Here is a 13,923-nt window from a genome sequence, read left to right on the forward strand (position 1 = left end):
TGCAGGAAGTTAAATCCTGCCTGCTCCCTACAGTGCATTCGGAAAGCGTTCAGACCCCCATCACTTTTTTCGATTTTATGTTGCAGCCTGATACTACAATCGTTCAAATTCATTTTTTTCCTCATTAATCTACACTCAGTATCCCATAATGACAAAGTGAAAACAGAATTTTAGAAATATCTGTAAATTTATTAAAAAGGAAAAACTGAAATATCACATTGGCATAAGTATTCAAACCCTTTGCAACAACACTTGAAATTTAGCTCAGGTGCCTCCCATTTCTCTTGATCATTGCTGAGCTGTTTCTACACCTTGATTGGAGTCCACCTGTGGTAAATTAAACTGATTGGACATGATATGGAAAGGCACACACCTCTCTATAGAAGGCCTCACAGCTGACAATGCAGACTGTACCAGAGCAAAAGCCATGAGGTCAAAGGAACTGCCTGCAGAGCTCAGAGACAGGATTATTGCAAGGCACAGATCTGGGGAAGGCCACAAAAAAATTTCTGCTGCACTGAAGGTTCCCAAGAGCACAGTGGCCTCCATAATTCTCAAATGGAAGAAGTTTGGCACAACCAGGACTCTTCCAAGAGCTGGTCGCCTGGCCAAACTCAGCAATCGGGGGAAAAGACCCTCAGTAAGAGAGGTGACCAAGAACCCGATGGCCACTCTGACTGATCTCCAGAGATCCTGTGTGGAGATGGGACAAAGTTCCAGAAGGACAACCATCACTGCAGCCCTCCACCGATCTGGGCTTTCTGGCAGTGGCTAGACGGAAGCCTCTCCTCAGTGCAAAACACATGAAAGCCTGCTTGGAGTTTGCAAAAAAGCACCTGGAGGACTCTCAGACTGTGAGGAACAAGGTTCTCTGGTCTGATGAAACCAAGACTGAACTGTTTGGCCTCAGTTCTAAACCTTATGTCTGGAGGAAACCAGGCACCACTCATCACCTGCCCAATACGATCCCAACAGTGAAGCATGGTGGTGGCAGCATCATGCTGTGGGGTGTTTTTCAGCAGCAGGGACTGGGAGACTGGTCAGGGTTGAGGGAAAACTGAATGGAACAAAGGACAGAGATATCCTCAATGAAAACCTGTTCCACAGCGCTCAGGACGTCAGACTGGGCCAAAGGTTCACCTTCCAACATGACAACAATCCTAAGCACACAACCAAGACAACACAGGAATGGCTTAGGGACAACTCTGTGAATGTCCTAGAGTGGCCCAGCCAGAGCCCTGACTTGAACCCTGTTGAACATCTCTGGAGAGACCTGAAAATGGCTGTCCACCGACAGTCCCCATCCAACCTGATTGAACTTGAGAGGATTTGCAAAGAAGAATGGCAGAAAATCCCCCAATCCAGGTGTGCAAAGCTTGTCACATCATACCGAAAAGGACTTGAGGCTGTGATTGCTACCAAAGGTGCTTCAACAAAGTACTGAGTAAAGGGTCTGAATACTTATGCCAATGTGTTATTTCAGTTTTTCCTTTTTAACAAATTTATAGACATTTCTAAAATTCTGTTTTCACTTTGTCATTATGGGGTACTGAGTATAGATTGAGAAAAAAAAATGAATTTGAACGACTGTAGTATCAGGCTGCAACGTAACAAAATTGAAGAAAGTGATGAGGCTCTGAATACTTTCCGAATGCACTGTATATTGGCAACTAAAATAACTGAAGTATTACAATTTGTTATACATGGCAGTACGCTCAACTTTATGATTCAAAATAGCTTGACAGTAGGGATGTGGAAAATGGAATGTTCCAGAACAATTGGTTTTGCACATCTTTCCCCAAGACCAATGTCCTTCAAACCAATTTCACTAAGCAAACTGTACAAACTATACAGAAATGCCCTAAATCTGATGTCTCCTCACATTTGGTTGTTAGAAAATTATCACTAACAGCTTATAAACATGCCCCACAAATTTTCACAAAACTTTGTCTCAACAGATTTATCCTTAGGGGGGCTTTAAGATACTGTTCATAAGAGTGACATCAATAGTGCAATTAAGAATGGCATCAATAGAGCAAGGAAAAGCCAAAACCAGCACATAACACTGAATGATACAGAAATCAAATCTCTGTATCAAGCAGAAATCCATTGCAGACATTCATTCATTAAAGTAGCAACTTAAACTGACAGGTATTACCAAAAAAAAGTAACACAGAATCAGTTCGTTCTGATCATAAAAATTTTATTTAATATTTTTATGAGCACAGTTCATTGCTTACTTCTGGCTTGATTCAGATTTAGACGTGGAGGCTCTCAGAGAAGAAAGTCTACGCCTCTTCGCTATTTGTTCTTGCCGCTTCTCTTTTGCCTCCTAAAAAAGGGATAAAGAATATCACATATTAGCATAAAACAGCATTTCAGCTGACTAAATGTTGTGAATTCATTGGGTGAAGTCACGGTTTTATACACAAGTACTTTATTCTTTCCTCTATTACCATAGCAGAAATTCCTATCTGTAGTCTCACATGTAGCTGTTAATTTCCAAATATGTAAGCATATTCTAACATTTATGGCAGTGGCCAGAAATGTCATCTATGTTCACCCTATGAACTCACCAATAGCCTTAAGAAACCACATAACCTCAGCCTCATCTCCCTGTCTACAAATTTGCTGTTATGGAATACTAATATACATTAAATGCTTTGAACTGAACAATCCCCTTGTTCACCAATATCCAAGGTCAAATGTTTCTCTAAAGCAGCATAAGCCTTTTTAGCTGAAAGTAACAGACTTGATTATGCATGTTAAAACTGTATTATATTTATACTTCTAAATATATGGTTCTCCCTCATCCATTCAATCTTCACATCACACAAGTGATGCTGAGTGACTGCCTGGCTCAAAGTCACAGAGCCAACATTGTAAATGAAGTTAACTGAGAAACTGATCTCCTTTTCCCTAATGCACCAATTGCATGGTTTAAAACCTCAATTACTCCCTGTGGATTAAAATAGCTAGGAATGGGTTAGAACAGAGAAAGAAAGCCTAACTCATTTGCCCCATGTGTTGGGACACATTTTAACACTCTAGTACTTCACTGAAGTTAATGGGTGGCTTCCCCCCTCACGCTAATCACTTCATGGAATAACAAGTCTTCATATATGTGTTATGTATACGCCCAATTATATGTATTATACACATTTGGGTGTTGTGAACCAACAACGTCACCCAGTTCAGCTTGAAGCTCACTACCATTTTGCAGTGAGGTATCTCTCTCTGATACATGGCTTCCTGGAAGAATCCTGTGAAAAGGAATATGTCCCTCCCACCAAAGGATTCCCTTCCCCAAGCAGACCTTCATTCTCTTAGCCAGAAGCTTGGCATATTCAGCAGCTTCTTCCTTGTTCTTCTGAGTTCGTTGTTTCTTTAGAGCAATACGTCTGCGCTTATGCTGCAGAACTCTGGGAGTCACCAAACGTTGGATCTTGGGCGCTTTGGTCCTCGGCTTCTTACCTAATATTGGCAAGACAGGTATGTCATCAACTGAATAGCTATTCTGAAACCTAGAAACCTGAAGATGACAGTCTGCACTTAAGATAACAACACACAGTAAAAGAATTAAACAGGGTAAGTTGGGTGATCACTAAGAGTATCTCTTTCCACTATGATATAAAGGTGTAATTTCACATATTCCACAGTAGAAGAAAATATACTGGAAAATGGAAATTCAAAGTATACTAGGCAATGTATAACCTCTCCTGGCAATCTGTGGTGGGCAGAAAATCCAGTCTGATGCCTCTCTAAAAATGTAGTTGGCAAAAGCATAAGTCTTCTGAATCATGGTTTAATTGCAGATTCTGGGACATGACCTCTGAGCACTGGCTTCTCATGTATTGCAATTGAGTACTATTATGCAGGATCACCTTATACTAGATCTACTTTGAAAGATACACAGGAAGAAACACATTTGCAACTCTGAACAGAAATTGATCTCAAGCATTTGTGTGTATATAGATTTCTGAATTGGATTCATGCATTGCTAACCTATAATACAATTTGGTCATGGATTTAACGTACTGTGTTAAACCAGGCAGAATGATTTATAAATCATGAAACAGTAAACACAGTGAATTTTAGCTTTTATTCATACATTTTAGTCTCAGTGTTAGCATAACCCTTATCCCACAAATAATTCTGTAAAGTTAATCCTTTGAGGCTACACATGCATCACTTACAACCTTCTGCAGTACAGGAAGTGCAGAAGCCTCTGCATACTTCTAGTAGCCTCTACAAATGGGATGTTTTTTCACTTTAAAAAGCTATTGCAAGCCACCTTTGAAAAATTCATAGCAATTTTTCAAAATTCATGACTGTAAATTTAGATACATACCTAAATCTACATAAACGTGCACATCAATCAGAATATCTGTATCAAAACTTGAGCAACCTGCTGACTGGACAGTCTGAAAGGAAAACTAAGCTAACTGGCATTGTCATTTGCCTATCACATTTCTTCCTCAAACCTCCAGGTTGCTTTGATTTCTGTAAAAAATTGAACAGACCAACAGAAAAGACACTACTCCAACTATATAATTCCCTCATAACAAAATGGCTAAAATATTACTTCTGTTTTCTTACCTTCTTTGTTCAACGGTCTCCTTACAACATACTGACGTACATCATCTTCTTTGGAGAGATTAAAGAGCTTTCGGATTCTGCTAGCTCTCTTGGGACCAAGTCGACGGGGCACAGTGTGATCAGTCAATCCAGGAATATCCTTCTCACCTTGAAAGGTTGTCAAACAGCAGGTACTGTTACTATTAGTAAGCTTATTAAAAGTCATCTTTAACCACAAACCTGACTCTGGCTTCTGAATGCTATCCTTTACAACATCAAGCATTTTTTAAAAGGGCAAGAAGGAACCTGAGAACCTTTCGTTATTCTCATTAACTTGTCAAAAGCCACCTTCCTTTAGGTAATGCCCCCATGTATGCCAAGGGATGGTTCTAGGGCCAAGGTTACTAATCTTTGTCCAAATGGCAAAGTGCTTAGGGAAGAATTGTTCAACATCCTATTTCCCTGACACAAATTCTTGCTAGTACTTGTTGCCCCTTCAAATGAAAAACAGACAAACAAACAATTCACCTTTCTTTATAATGACCAAATTCAAAACGCTTAAGTTGGCATCAACAATGCATCCTCGTACAGATTTGCGTTTTCGTTCTCCAGTTCTCCTAGGACGATAACAGGAGTGGCCCTTGCTAAGCAGCAGACGGACACGGCCATGAGTGAGGACACCTTGCTTCATGGGGAAGCCTTGTTTGTCATTGCCACCACTAATGCGGACAACGTATCCCTACAAAACAGAGGAATTTAAACTTCACAGAAGCAGTTTATACATCATAACTGTATTTTATCATTCTCCCCAAATAAAGATATACAATAATATAGCCCCCCTAAAGACACTTTGAATTACTGTGAGAATTAATCCTGTCCCTTTTCAGCTCGAGCAGCCTAAATTAGATAAGCACAAGAGGGCCTCCCCCCGCCCAAAGTTCATTATTTTCAGGAATTTTTCTCTACATGGTATCTATCTTATAACTGAAGAGGATCCTGGTGTCTCAAGGCTTTGACACCTTTCAAGACAAGCATGTTCTATCCAACACTTCCCCATGGCAATGACAAAGAACCTTTTGGGGAAAATTTCTATAACTACTGTCCTTTGTAAGAGAATAATATACCTTAAAAGCTTTTACCAATTTAAAGCTTCTATTCAGCAAGATGTACATACAGCTTTGAAGGTACCCTCTTTCTCACAAATGGCTATGTAGATCAGATCCCCCAGCACTGGACTGACAATCAGTAGTTAGTTAGCTGACAGATCCAAGCATAATATGCTTTCTAAAAGCTATTTCGATAATCACACCAAAGCTAGACTACTTAACATTAAGTCAGATGCCCTGTCACATAGCATCACATCACATCCCCCAAATCATATTCACACATTTATTTTGGATTCCGTCTATCCACCTTCTTCTAAGTTAAATTCTAAACTTCTGATCCCTTTGCCAACCCAGGATCCAGCACAGATGAGGAAAGAGATCTTTGTATACAATTACGTCACTTGCCGACCCACTCAACAATCTGTACACCAGCGCATCTCAGGAATTCCCTCAGTCAATACCACTTTGCAGGAAGAAACGCTGGAACGGGCAGCGCTGCAAAGTCCAAAAAGAGGCCTTACGCCTTACCTTCCACTCTTCACCAAGAGCATCAGCCGGGACCTCTGCAGTCATCCGCTTCTCATAGAACGTGCGCAGCTTACGCTCATCGTCCACCTCGATGAGTTTCTGGCAGCCGGTGGCAGGGAATGAGATATTGAGCTAAAAATAATTGCACAAGACGGGGGAAGCGGGGGAAAAGTTTATTAGATCCCAACAGAAACAAGGGCACAAGGAGAAGAGCAGAGCTGGGGCGAGCTCCTCTACACAGCGCCTGCAAAGGAAGCTAAAACACCATTGATTCTCGCCTTCGCCCACCCGCTTTCCCCAATCCGTGTCAATCCCCCTCGATGGAGACATTCCCTCGACCGCAGTATGCTCCGTGTTCTCCCGACAGCTGGCTCCTATCCGCCAACATGTTTATTTATGGGCCCCGAGAAAATCCACCGCGAAAATCAAGGCTCCACTCCTACCTTCATGGCACCGACGCGGCCGCTCGCTCCAAGTCAGCCACGGAAAAGAGGCCGCGTTTCCGCTCAGTCGGAAGTCACATAGGCTCCAGGAGATCTCGCGAGACTGCGTTGATCGGCTCGTTTAACTTCTGGAGTGACAACAGAGATAGGAAAATTAGAGAGCTTCCTGGTTCCATAGACTTTTTTTTTAGCGCTCTTCCTTTTTCTTTAATCGTGAGACTGGCCAATTTAAAAAGAAATAGAAGTCCAAGATTTTACTCCAGTTACGACTGCAGAGCATAATGTTTCAGGCTTAGTTCTTCACTGTCCAGTGGCTCTCACTCCAGACTTTAAAATGAAAGAAATAATCTAAATAGAAACCTAAAAGCACGTAGAGGTTTTTCGTTTGTACTGTATATCTTTCTAGGACTGATCTAGAGTTGTTTAGAAGCTAAGCTGAGTGTGGTCTAACAGATCTATTTAAAAAAATCGCTTAGAGCTATATTGAAAATTAGTTCTTCACATACAAGTAAAAACAAAAATATACAGTTAAAGAGTACCATTCAGTAAAGGAATCATAATCACATTAAAAATACAGCTGAAGCATTTCAAATATTCAGATCCAACTTGGAGGATTTTAAACACTTCAGTCTCATCTCTGTATCTTTCATCTTTGGCTCTCATTGCAAGACTATTCTGCTCTTGAAAACACAAAGGTAGATCTTTATTATTTTGCATGTATGCACCTTTGAGTCAGTCTTGACTCCTGGCAACTGCCTGGACTAGACCCTGCGGTTTTCTTGGCAAGATTTTGGAAGTGGTTTGCCATTGCCTGCTTCCTAGGGCTGAGAGAGAGTGACTGGCCCAAGGTCACCCAGCTGGCTTTGTGCCTAAGGCAAGACTAGAGCTCACAGTTTCCCGGTTTCTAGCCTCATGCCTTAACCACTACACCAAACTGGCTCTTTATAATTTTATATTACTATTTATAACCTTTCAAGCAACAAGTGGGATACCCATTTCCTCTTAAACAACCTAGTACCTGGGCTTGACCAAATGCAAAATACAAGGAAATAGTTTCATAAGACAAATAATAGCAACACAGTGACTTGTCCCTAACCAGTTTAATGTAAATTAGCTGACTGATAATGGTAAACAGCTGAATCAAATGGAATACAGATGAGACAGCAGAAAGTACTTCATGTTTTAAGTTATGGAATTCAGTGTCAGAGGAGGCACCTAAAAGGATGGAATGAATATATATTTAAATATCTGTAAGCCACCTGGAGTCCATGAGGACTGAGGCAATAAATACATTGTATAAGTGAAATAAAATAATAAAATAAAATGCATACATTTATTATCAGCATTTTTTGCAACTTATAAAATACGACGACAGAATGAAATGAGCAACAGTAATGACCAAGGTAAGGCTACCATGTCTGGGCTGCACAAATGTAGGTGACCATTAGATGGCATAGGTTAAATAAAGCACAGGAAAGCAGTAGGAAATAGTAGGGCAACAAAACTATGGCATGAGTAAACCAGGGTTTTTGAACCTTGCCAACTTCCTGATGTGTAGCTGTCAATACCTAGAATTTCCCCAGCCAGCATGGAGATTGCTGAGAATTCTAGGAGGTGAAGTCCATATATCTGAAAGTTAGCAAGGTTGGGAAACACTGGTTTAAACAAACCTCATTCTCTATACCACTCCATACATGCTTATACTTGCAAACTGTCTGTTCTTACCACATCCATACATTGCTTCATACATTGCTTTTTACCTGTCTCTTGTTGAGGAATTTAGTAACTCCATCCAACCATGACTTTCTCAGTCTATCCCTTCCTCTCGACTCATTTGCTCTTTCTTCATATATTTGTTTTGCATCCTCTTTGTATAACCAAACTATCTCAATGTACTTCTTTCATAGGCCTTGCTCACTTTAATTTTCAATCCACATTCTGTCAGCACCCATTCATTTTTAACCCTACCTCTTTTTGGTTTATCACCCACTTCTTAAGAACTGCATTCCCAGGACATTTAACTTACTTTTATTGTTTTCCTGACATACCCAGCTCTCGTTTCCTAGGCAGGCACAGCCGTTTTCATTTCTTTCTAAAGTACACAAATGCAGCTGTTATAATTTCTTGCCATTTATATATAACTCGCAATCATTCACTCCGTTTTCTCCTGAGAAACGTATTACTATGTTCTTTTCAGATTTATGCTCCTCATATCATATAACTTTTTCTGCAAATCATTCAGGTTTTCAGCCAACAATGCAGCAGCATTTTCATGGAAGATGGGTTGTGCCTCCAAGATCTCTTCCACCTTATGATTCTATGATTCTATAGTTTAGCCCTTTCATTCATAATTAAACTGTAAGGTTCTCAGCTACCCAGAAAACTTGAAATCAATCAGCAGCACAAAATAAAAGACTTCAAGCAGGGACTTCTCTAAGCAGCGTTTTATTTGGCCAAGGAAAAGTCTGGGTGCTCACACCATGCACCCAGAGAGAGCAGGGTGGCACACCCTTGGAGACAAAAACCACAGCCTTTTATAGTATTTTTAAAAAGGCAGATCTTAGTACCATTATAATAAAGATGAGTTTTACAGCCAAAGAAACTTAAACAGAAGAAACTATTTCCCGCCCTTGTTTGCTTACATTAACTCTATTCCCCGCCCTTGTTTGCTTACATTAATGTAAAGGAGTTCCCCCTAACTCTTATACCTTGTCAGTCCCTGCAGACCCTTGTTCTGGGTCCTCCTTCATCAGGCCTCAGACTTAGCCTCTTCGGGAGGAGTTTTCCCTATTATCTGAGCTAGCTCATCTGTGGTTAGTTGCTTCCTCTTGCAATTTCGCTAAGTGCTGTTAGTATTGAAGCTTGGCTATAGAGAACTCCGCGCATGCTCTAGAGCTATGAAGTTACCATTGCCAATTTAGATATTGCTTCATTGCCACTTTAGATATTGATCCCTTCAAAACCTTCCATGCAGGTATTTATCAACTCTACTCCACAAGATCAGGCCACTTTCATTCAGATCTATTTCATCCTTCCCTTTTTCTTCATTTCACAGGCATGCCTTATGTCAATTTTCCTTCCTTTCATTTCATTTGTTAATTCATGCTCTTTCCCATTTACTCCCTTTACATTCCAAGTTACAACTTTCCATATGCCTTGGTCATTGCTAGATAGGCCAATAGATACTAACTGCTTCTGCCCATCATGACTTTGGTCAATTGAGGCTCAATGTTTTTTAGGCAGGTGCAATCTAGCTTACCAGCCTTAGCCACACCCATGCCACATACAGCATTCCCCATTAACCGTTAAGACGGTACTGATCAATCTGGGCACCGTTTGGCCAGTATGTCACAAGTAAGCAATTTTTTTCACTATTTTTTTAACAATTCAAATGTATCAGTCCTTTTTTGTATCACCCTGCTTTTTTAAACTTTCTTTGTATTTCAATATTTGCTTGGATGGGGAAGCATTGGGCTAGGATGGGGAGAGCCAGAGTATAGAGCTGATGGATGTTATGGCACCTCGGTGGGGAGCATGATGATGCTCCTTGTAAGGATGGCATGATTGTTTTATTTTGTTTTATTAAATTAATAAATACATCTAGGATCACTCCCAAATTTTAAGACAGAGTTGTAGGTAAAAAAAAAAAAAAAAGTGGCTAGGGCTCACAACGGCCAGACAATAATAAGTGATTTCCAGTGAAAAGTTAGGCCCTTTTGGAGGGCCAGAATTTACTTTCTAGGCAAGTTAAGTCTTAGTTTTTCCTTTGATTATATATCTGCCATTTGGAAATTTACCACCAAATTTTGGCAATCTCTGGGGACTCTGAAAAAGGGCACAGGCTATGGGTTGCCTACTTTCAGTTTAGAAGGTTGTGGTTGGCTACTCTCAGTTTTGGAGAGATACGGTATCTTTCAAAACAGGCTGAATGTCACATACAGCTGGGCAGAGAAACCACGTACTGTATTAAACGTTATCTAGTTATTCCTAATATCTCAGTCTAGATCTCTAAATAACTTCTCCCAAAGGTTTTGTGTAGGAGTTAAATAGTATGGGAAAATAATCTGAACAGCCCCATTGCATAATGTCAAAGGACAGAGCAAGCACTCCATACATGTAATTAGACCTTTCAAATAGGTGTGGAACCGGTGCAATGCAGCACCTCCAATCCAGAGAGCCTATCCAGAAGCCTGAAAGCTGCCATGAGAATAAGAGCTTCAGATCACTTTTCACTCTCCACCCAGGAACACCAGACATGCCTTAATATAAAACAACAGAAAGTCACAAACTGGTCAGTATTGGCCACTCTCAAATATCAGCCACATCTTAATGAACAGGCAGAGAGCATCTTTGGGCCAGTCTGCACTATCCTTCTCCAGTACAGGTAATCTTCATTTAATGACCACTTGTTAAGCAACCGTTTGAAGTTACAATGGCACTGAATGAGGGGGACTTACGATGGATCCTCGTAGTTGCAACCATCGCAGTGTCCCCACAGTCACGTGATCACAATTCAGGCACTTGACAACCAGCTTGCAATTATGACAGTCACAGTGTCCTATAGTCATGTGATTGCCATTTGCGACCTTCACTGCCAGCTTTTGACAAGCAAAGTCAACGGTAAGCTAGCTGGAGGTTGCAAATGGCAATCACATGACCATGGGATGCTGCGTCTGTGCAGGATTCACTTAATTATGGCCACTGGGACTGCCGCAACTGCCATTGTAAGTTGACGCAGTCATGTGTCATTGCGCTTTATGACCGCATTGCTTAGCAACAGAATTGCTAGTCCCAATTACCATTGTTAAGCAAGGACTACCTATAACTGCCTTATGGTTTTAATAGTCTCTACCTGCACCTTTGCTGCACTCTGAGTTAGGCTGCCTGGTAAGCAGATGGAAAGAGATGGCAATCAAGGCCGAAAATGAAGAGCCTAGTTCAGTTCGAGATGTTTGGTCAGTATATCCCACTACTACAACTGAACAAGCAAAGGACAAGCACTATCGGTTCACACCTCTACCAAGTAGTTTATATAAATTCATGGCTGATGAGGATATAAATATTTATTAATCATGACAGATGAATGCAGCCTCCACAGTCAGAGGCCAATTCCTATGGAACAGCAGGACTCCTCCAAATTAACTGAGGAGATTATAGTCCTAATCCACATTATCAAGCATATCTGGGTCTGGATCCTTTCCTCTCTTTTCTATTAGAAGCAGTTTTAATAGTATCGAGCAGGCGGTTTCAGTTGTATGTATCCAGCAGGTACTGAAACTCTGTTCAAGTTGAATAGATTTAGATTCAACTTGGTAGCATCAGGAAAGAAAGCCGACTTCTGAGCTACCATTCTCCCAAATCTAGATCTTAGTTTGTGTTTTCTCTCTGCAAAAGGAGGATGTGAAGACAAACAAGGTAACAAGAATTCACTCACTGGGTATTTTGTTCATCTGAGGGAAAGGCCACAGCTAAAGGGAAGGTAGTATACTTTGTACATGGAAGGTCTCAGAAGCTTCAGTGAAAAAGACCTTGGTCCATCTATGAAGCACCACTGCCACTAAAGGTACAAAATACTGGGTTAGACAGACAAATATTTTGATCTGGTACAAATCAACTTCTGATGATTTGGAAGCTGTAACAGTTATCTGCCTACAGTACTGTTATGTGGGCTGCTCCTAGCATCTTTTCTCTCTCTCTCTCTATTACATTTGACGATGACGTTGGGCAACTGCTTCTGCTTCTTTTGGGAGGGTCACTCTTTCTGACAACATTTGAGAAGTCATACATGCTATTTTTAGATTGATCTAGGAACCCACCGTATATTACATATGACAAAGTCTAAAGTTTCGCTTTGCAATGATCTCACACAGTTGATTCTGCATTGACGTCTTCCATCTCCCGGACAGCTTCTTCCCAGACATACTTCCTGCAGATTAGTTTTATAGCTAATTGTACATAAGAAGCACAACAGGACAGAGGAAGTACTCTTTGTTCAATTCTGTTTGTTCAGCCTGTACTGTGACCTGTTTTTCGCCAAGAATACATAGTTAGTTAGTTAGTTACTTACAGTAGATGGACAGACAGACAGACAGAAATTGATCTTCTGGAAGGCACAGGCATTTCTCTTTCATTATTCCTATGCACAGCTTTCTAGCATTTGCAAGAAGGGAAAACTATGTAAATGATGTCTGCTCTATTAATATTTAATATGTATTAAATACTGAAGAGGATGAAACTGAGAGTCTCATCTTCCCTTCCTTTTTAAATTTGTCATGAATAGAATAAAAAATCAGTTTGACTCAACATTAAACAGTGAAATGTTAAAATTCTGAGAAAACCTGTCTTCTTTCAAATCTTAGTGTCATAATGACAGAAACTGAGATGTAATATCAACAAAGCTGAATAATTTAGATGGAAATAATTCCTACTAACAACTTCCCTGGCAGTGTGGAATTGCAACAAGGACCCTGTGCCTTTCAAAAGAACTCAACCAACAGGAATGCCCGAGGGACACCTATGAAGATGACACTCCCAGATTACTATGCAGTTTATGGTGGAACTGTCAAGTTTCTTCCAAACCAGAAAATATTAGTAAACATCATGTTTTTGTGCTCAACTCTTTCCTGTAATAAAGGAAAATGGTTCAAGGAATTGGTGATGGAGTAATCTTCTTCACTATCTTTGTTATAAGGTTATGCTGGGAACGTTTACCCCTCTCTCTGTTAAAATGAAGACACCCTTGAATTGAGCTCAGCTCCCGGTGATTAAGATCTGCAGAGTTTTCTTGGTGAGAGTATGGAAGTAGTTTTCCACTGCCTTCTTTCAGGATTGTTTTTAACTTCCCTAATTAACACTAAATTCCCTGGTGTCTCCCCATCTAACTACTAAACATGTCTAGCTTCACTTAACTTCTGAGTCCAGAAAAAGCCAGATATTGCTACTTGCTGAAACCTCTGTTTAACTCACCTCAATTGTAGAACACACAATGGGAAGAGAACAAGGAGTATTATTTAGCTTCTGGAATCCCAATAATGGGAGAAACAAAAATGTTTCCACCACAGCCGCCTTCCAGGACTAACAGATGGCATCTTGTGCCTACCCTGTGGAACCAAGTCCCACTGGAAATCTGATTGGCCTCCACGATTTTGGCTTCCGGAAACTTTCAGAAGCTGACATATTCCAGAGGGCCATATGCATGTGTGAGCGTTGAATCCAGACTACGTGCACAGTGACACCTCCGGGCTCAGAAGGACAAAAGCATTGCCACA

The 13,923-nt window shown here is 40.6% G+C and overlaps 1 protein-coding gene across 1 annotated transcript; it reads right to left on the reverse strand.

Moving 5' to 3' along the window:
* Window positions 1-2,186: 2,186 nt before the first annotated feature.
* Window positions 2,187-6,783, reverse strand: RPS6 (ribosomal protein S6). The gene is made up of 6 exons (XM_007423478.2): window positions 6,656-6,783; window positions 6,213-6,344; window positions 5,107-5,317; window positions 4,600-4,746; window positions 3,317-3,474; window positions 2,187-2,332 (listed from the first exon to the last, which is right to left on the reverse strand). The coding sequence occupies exons 1-6, from the start codon at window positions 6,659-6,661 to the stop codon at window positions 2,237-2,239; spliced, it is 750 nt and encodes a 249-aa protein (XP_007423540.1). The 5' UTR covers window positions 6,662-6,783; the 3' UTR covers window positions 2,187-2,236.
* Window positions 6,784-13,923: the final 7,140 nt, after the last annotated feature.

This window comes from Python bivittatus, unplaced genomic scaffold (assembly GCF_059951505.1).
Source record: "Python bivittatus isolate LINGU-HERP-01145 unplaced genomic scaffold, Pbiv_v1 ctg000850_np1212, whole genome shotgun sequence".
NCBI lineage: Eukaryota > Metazoa > Chordata > Lepidosauria > Squamata > Pythonidae > Python > Python bivittatus.

Excerpts from the sequence above, each read along its gene's own strand:
- RPS6 (XM_007423478.2), bottom strand. Across the intron at positions 5,318-6,212 it reads CTCTTGGTGAAGAGTGGAAG|GGATACGTTGTCCGCATTAG; the intron begins GTAAGGCGTAAG and ends TCTGTTTTGTAG. Across the intron at positions 2,333-3,316 it reads TTCTGGCTAAGAGAATGAAG|GAGGCAAAAGAGAAGCGGCA; the intron begins GTCTGCTTGGGG and ends TCCCTTTTTTAG.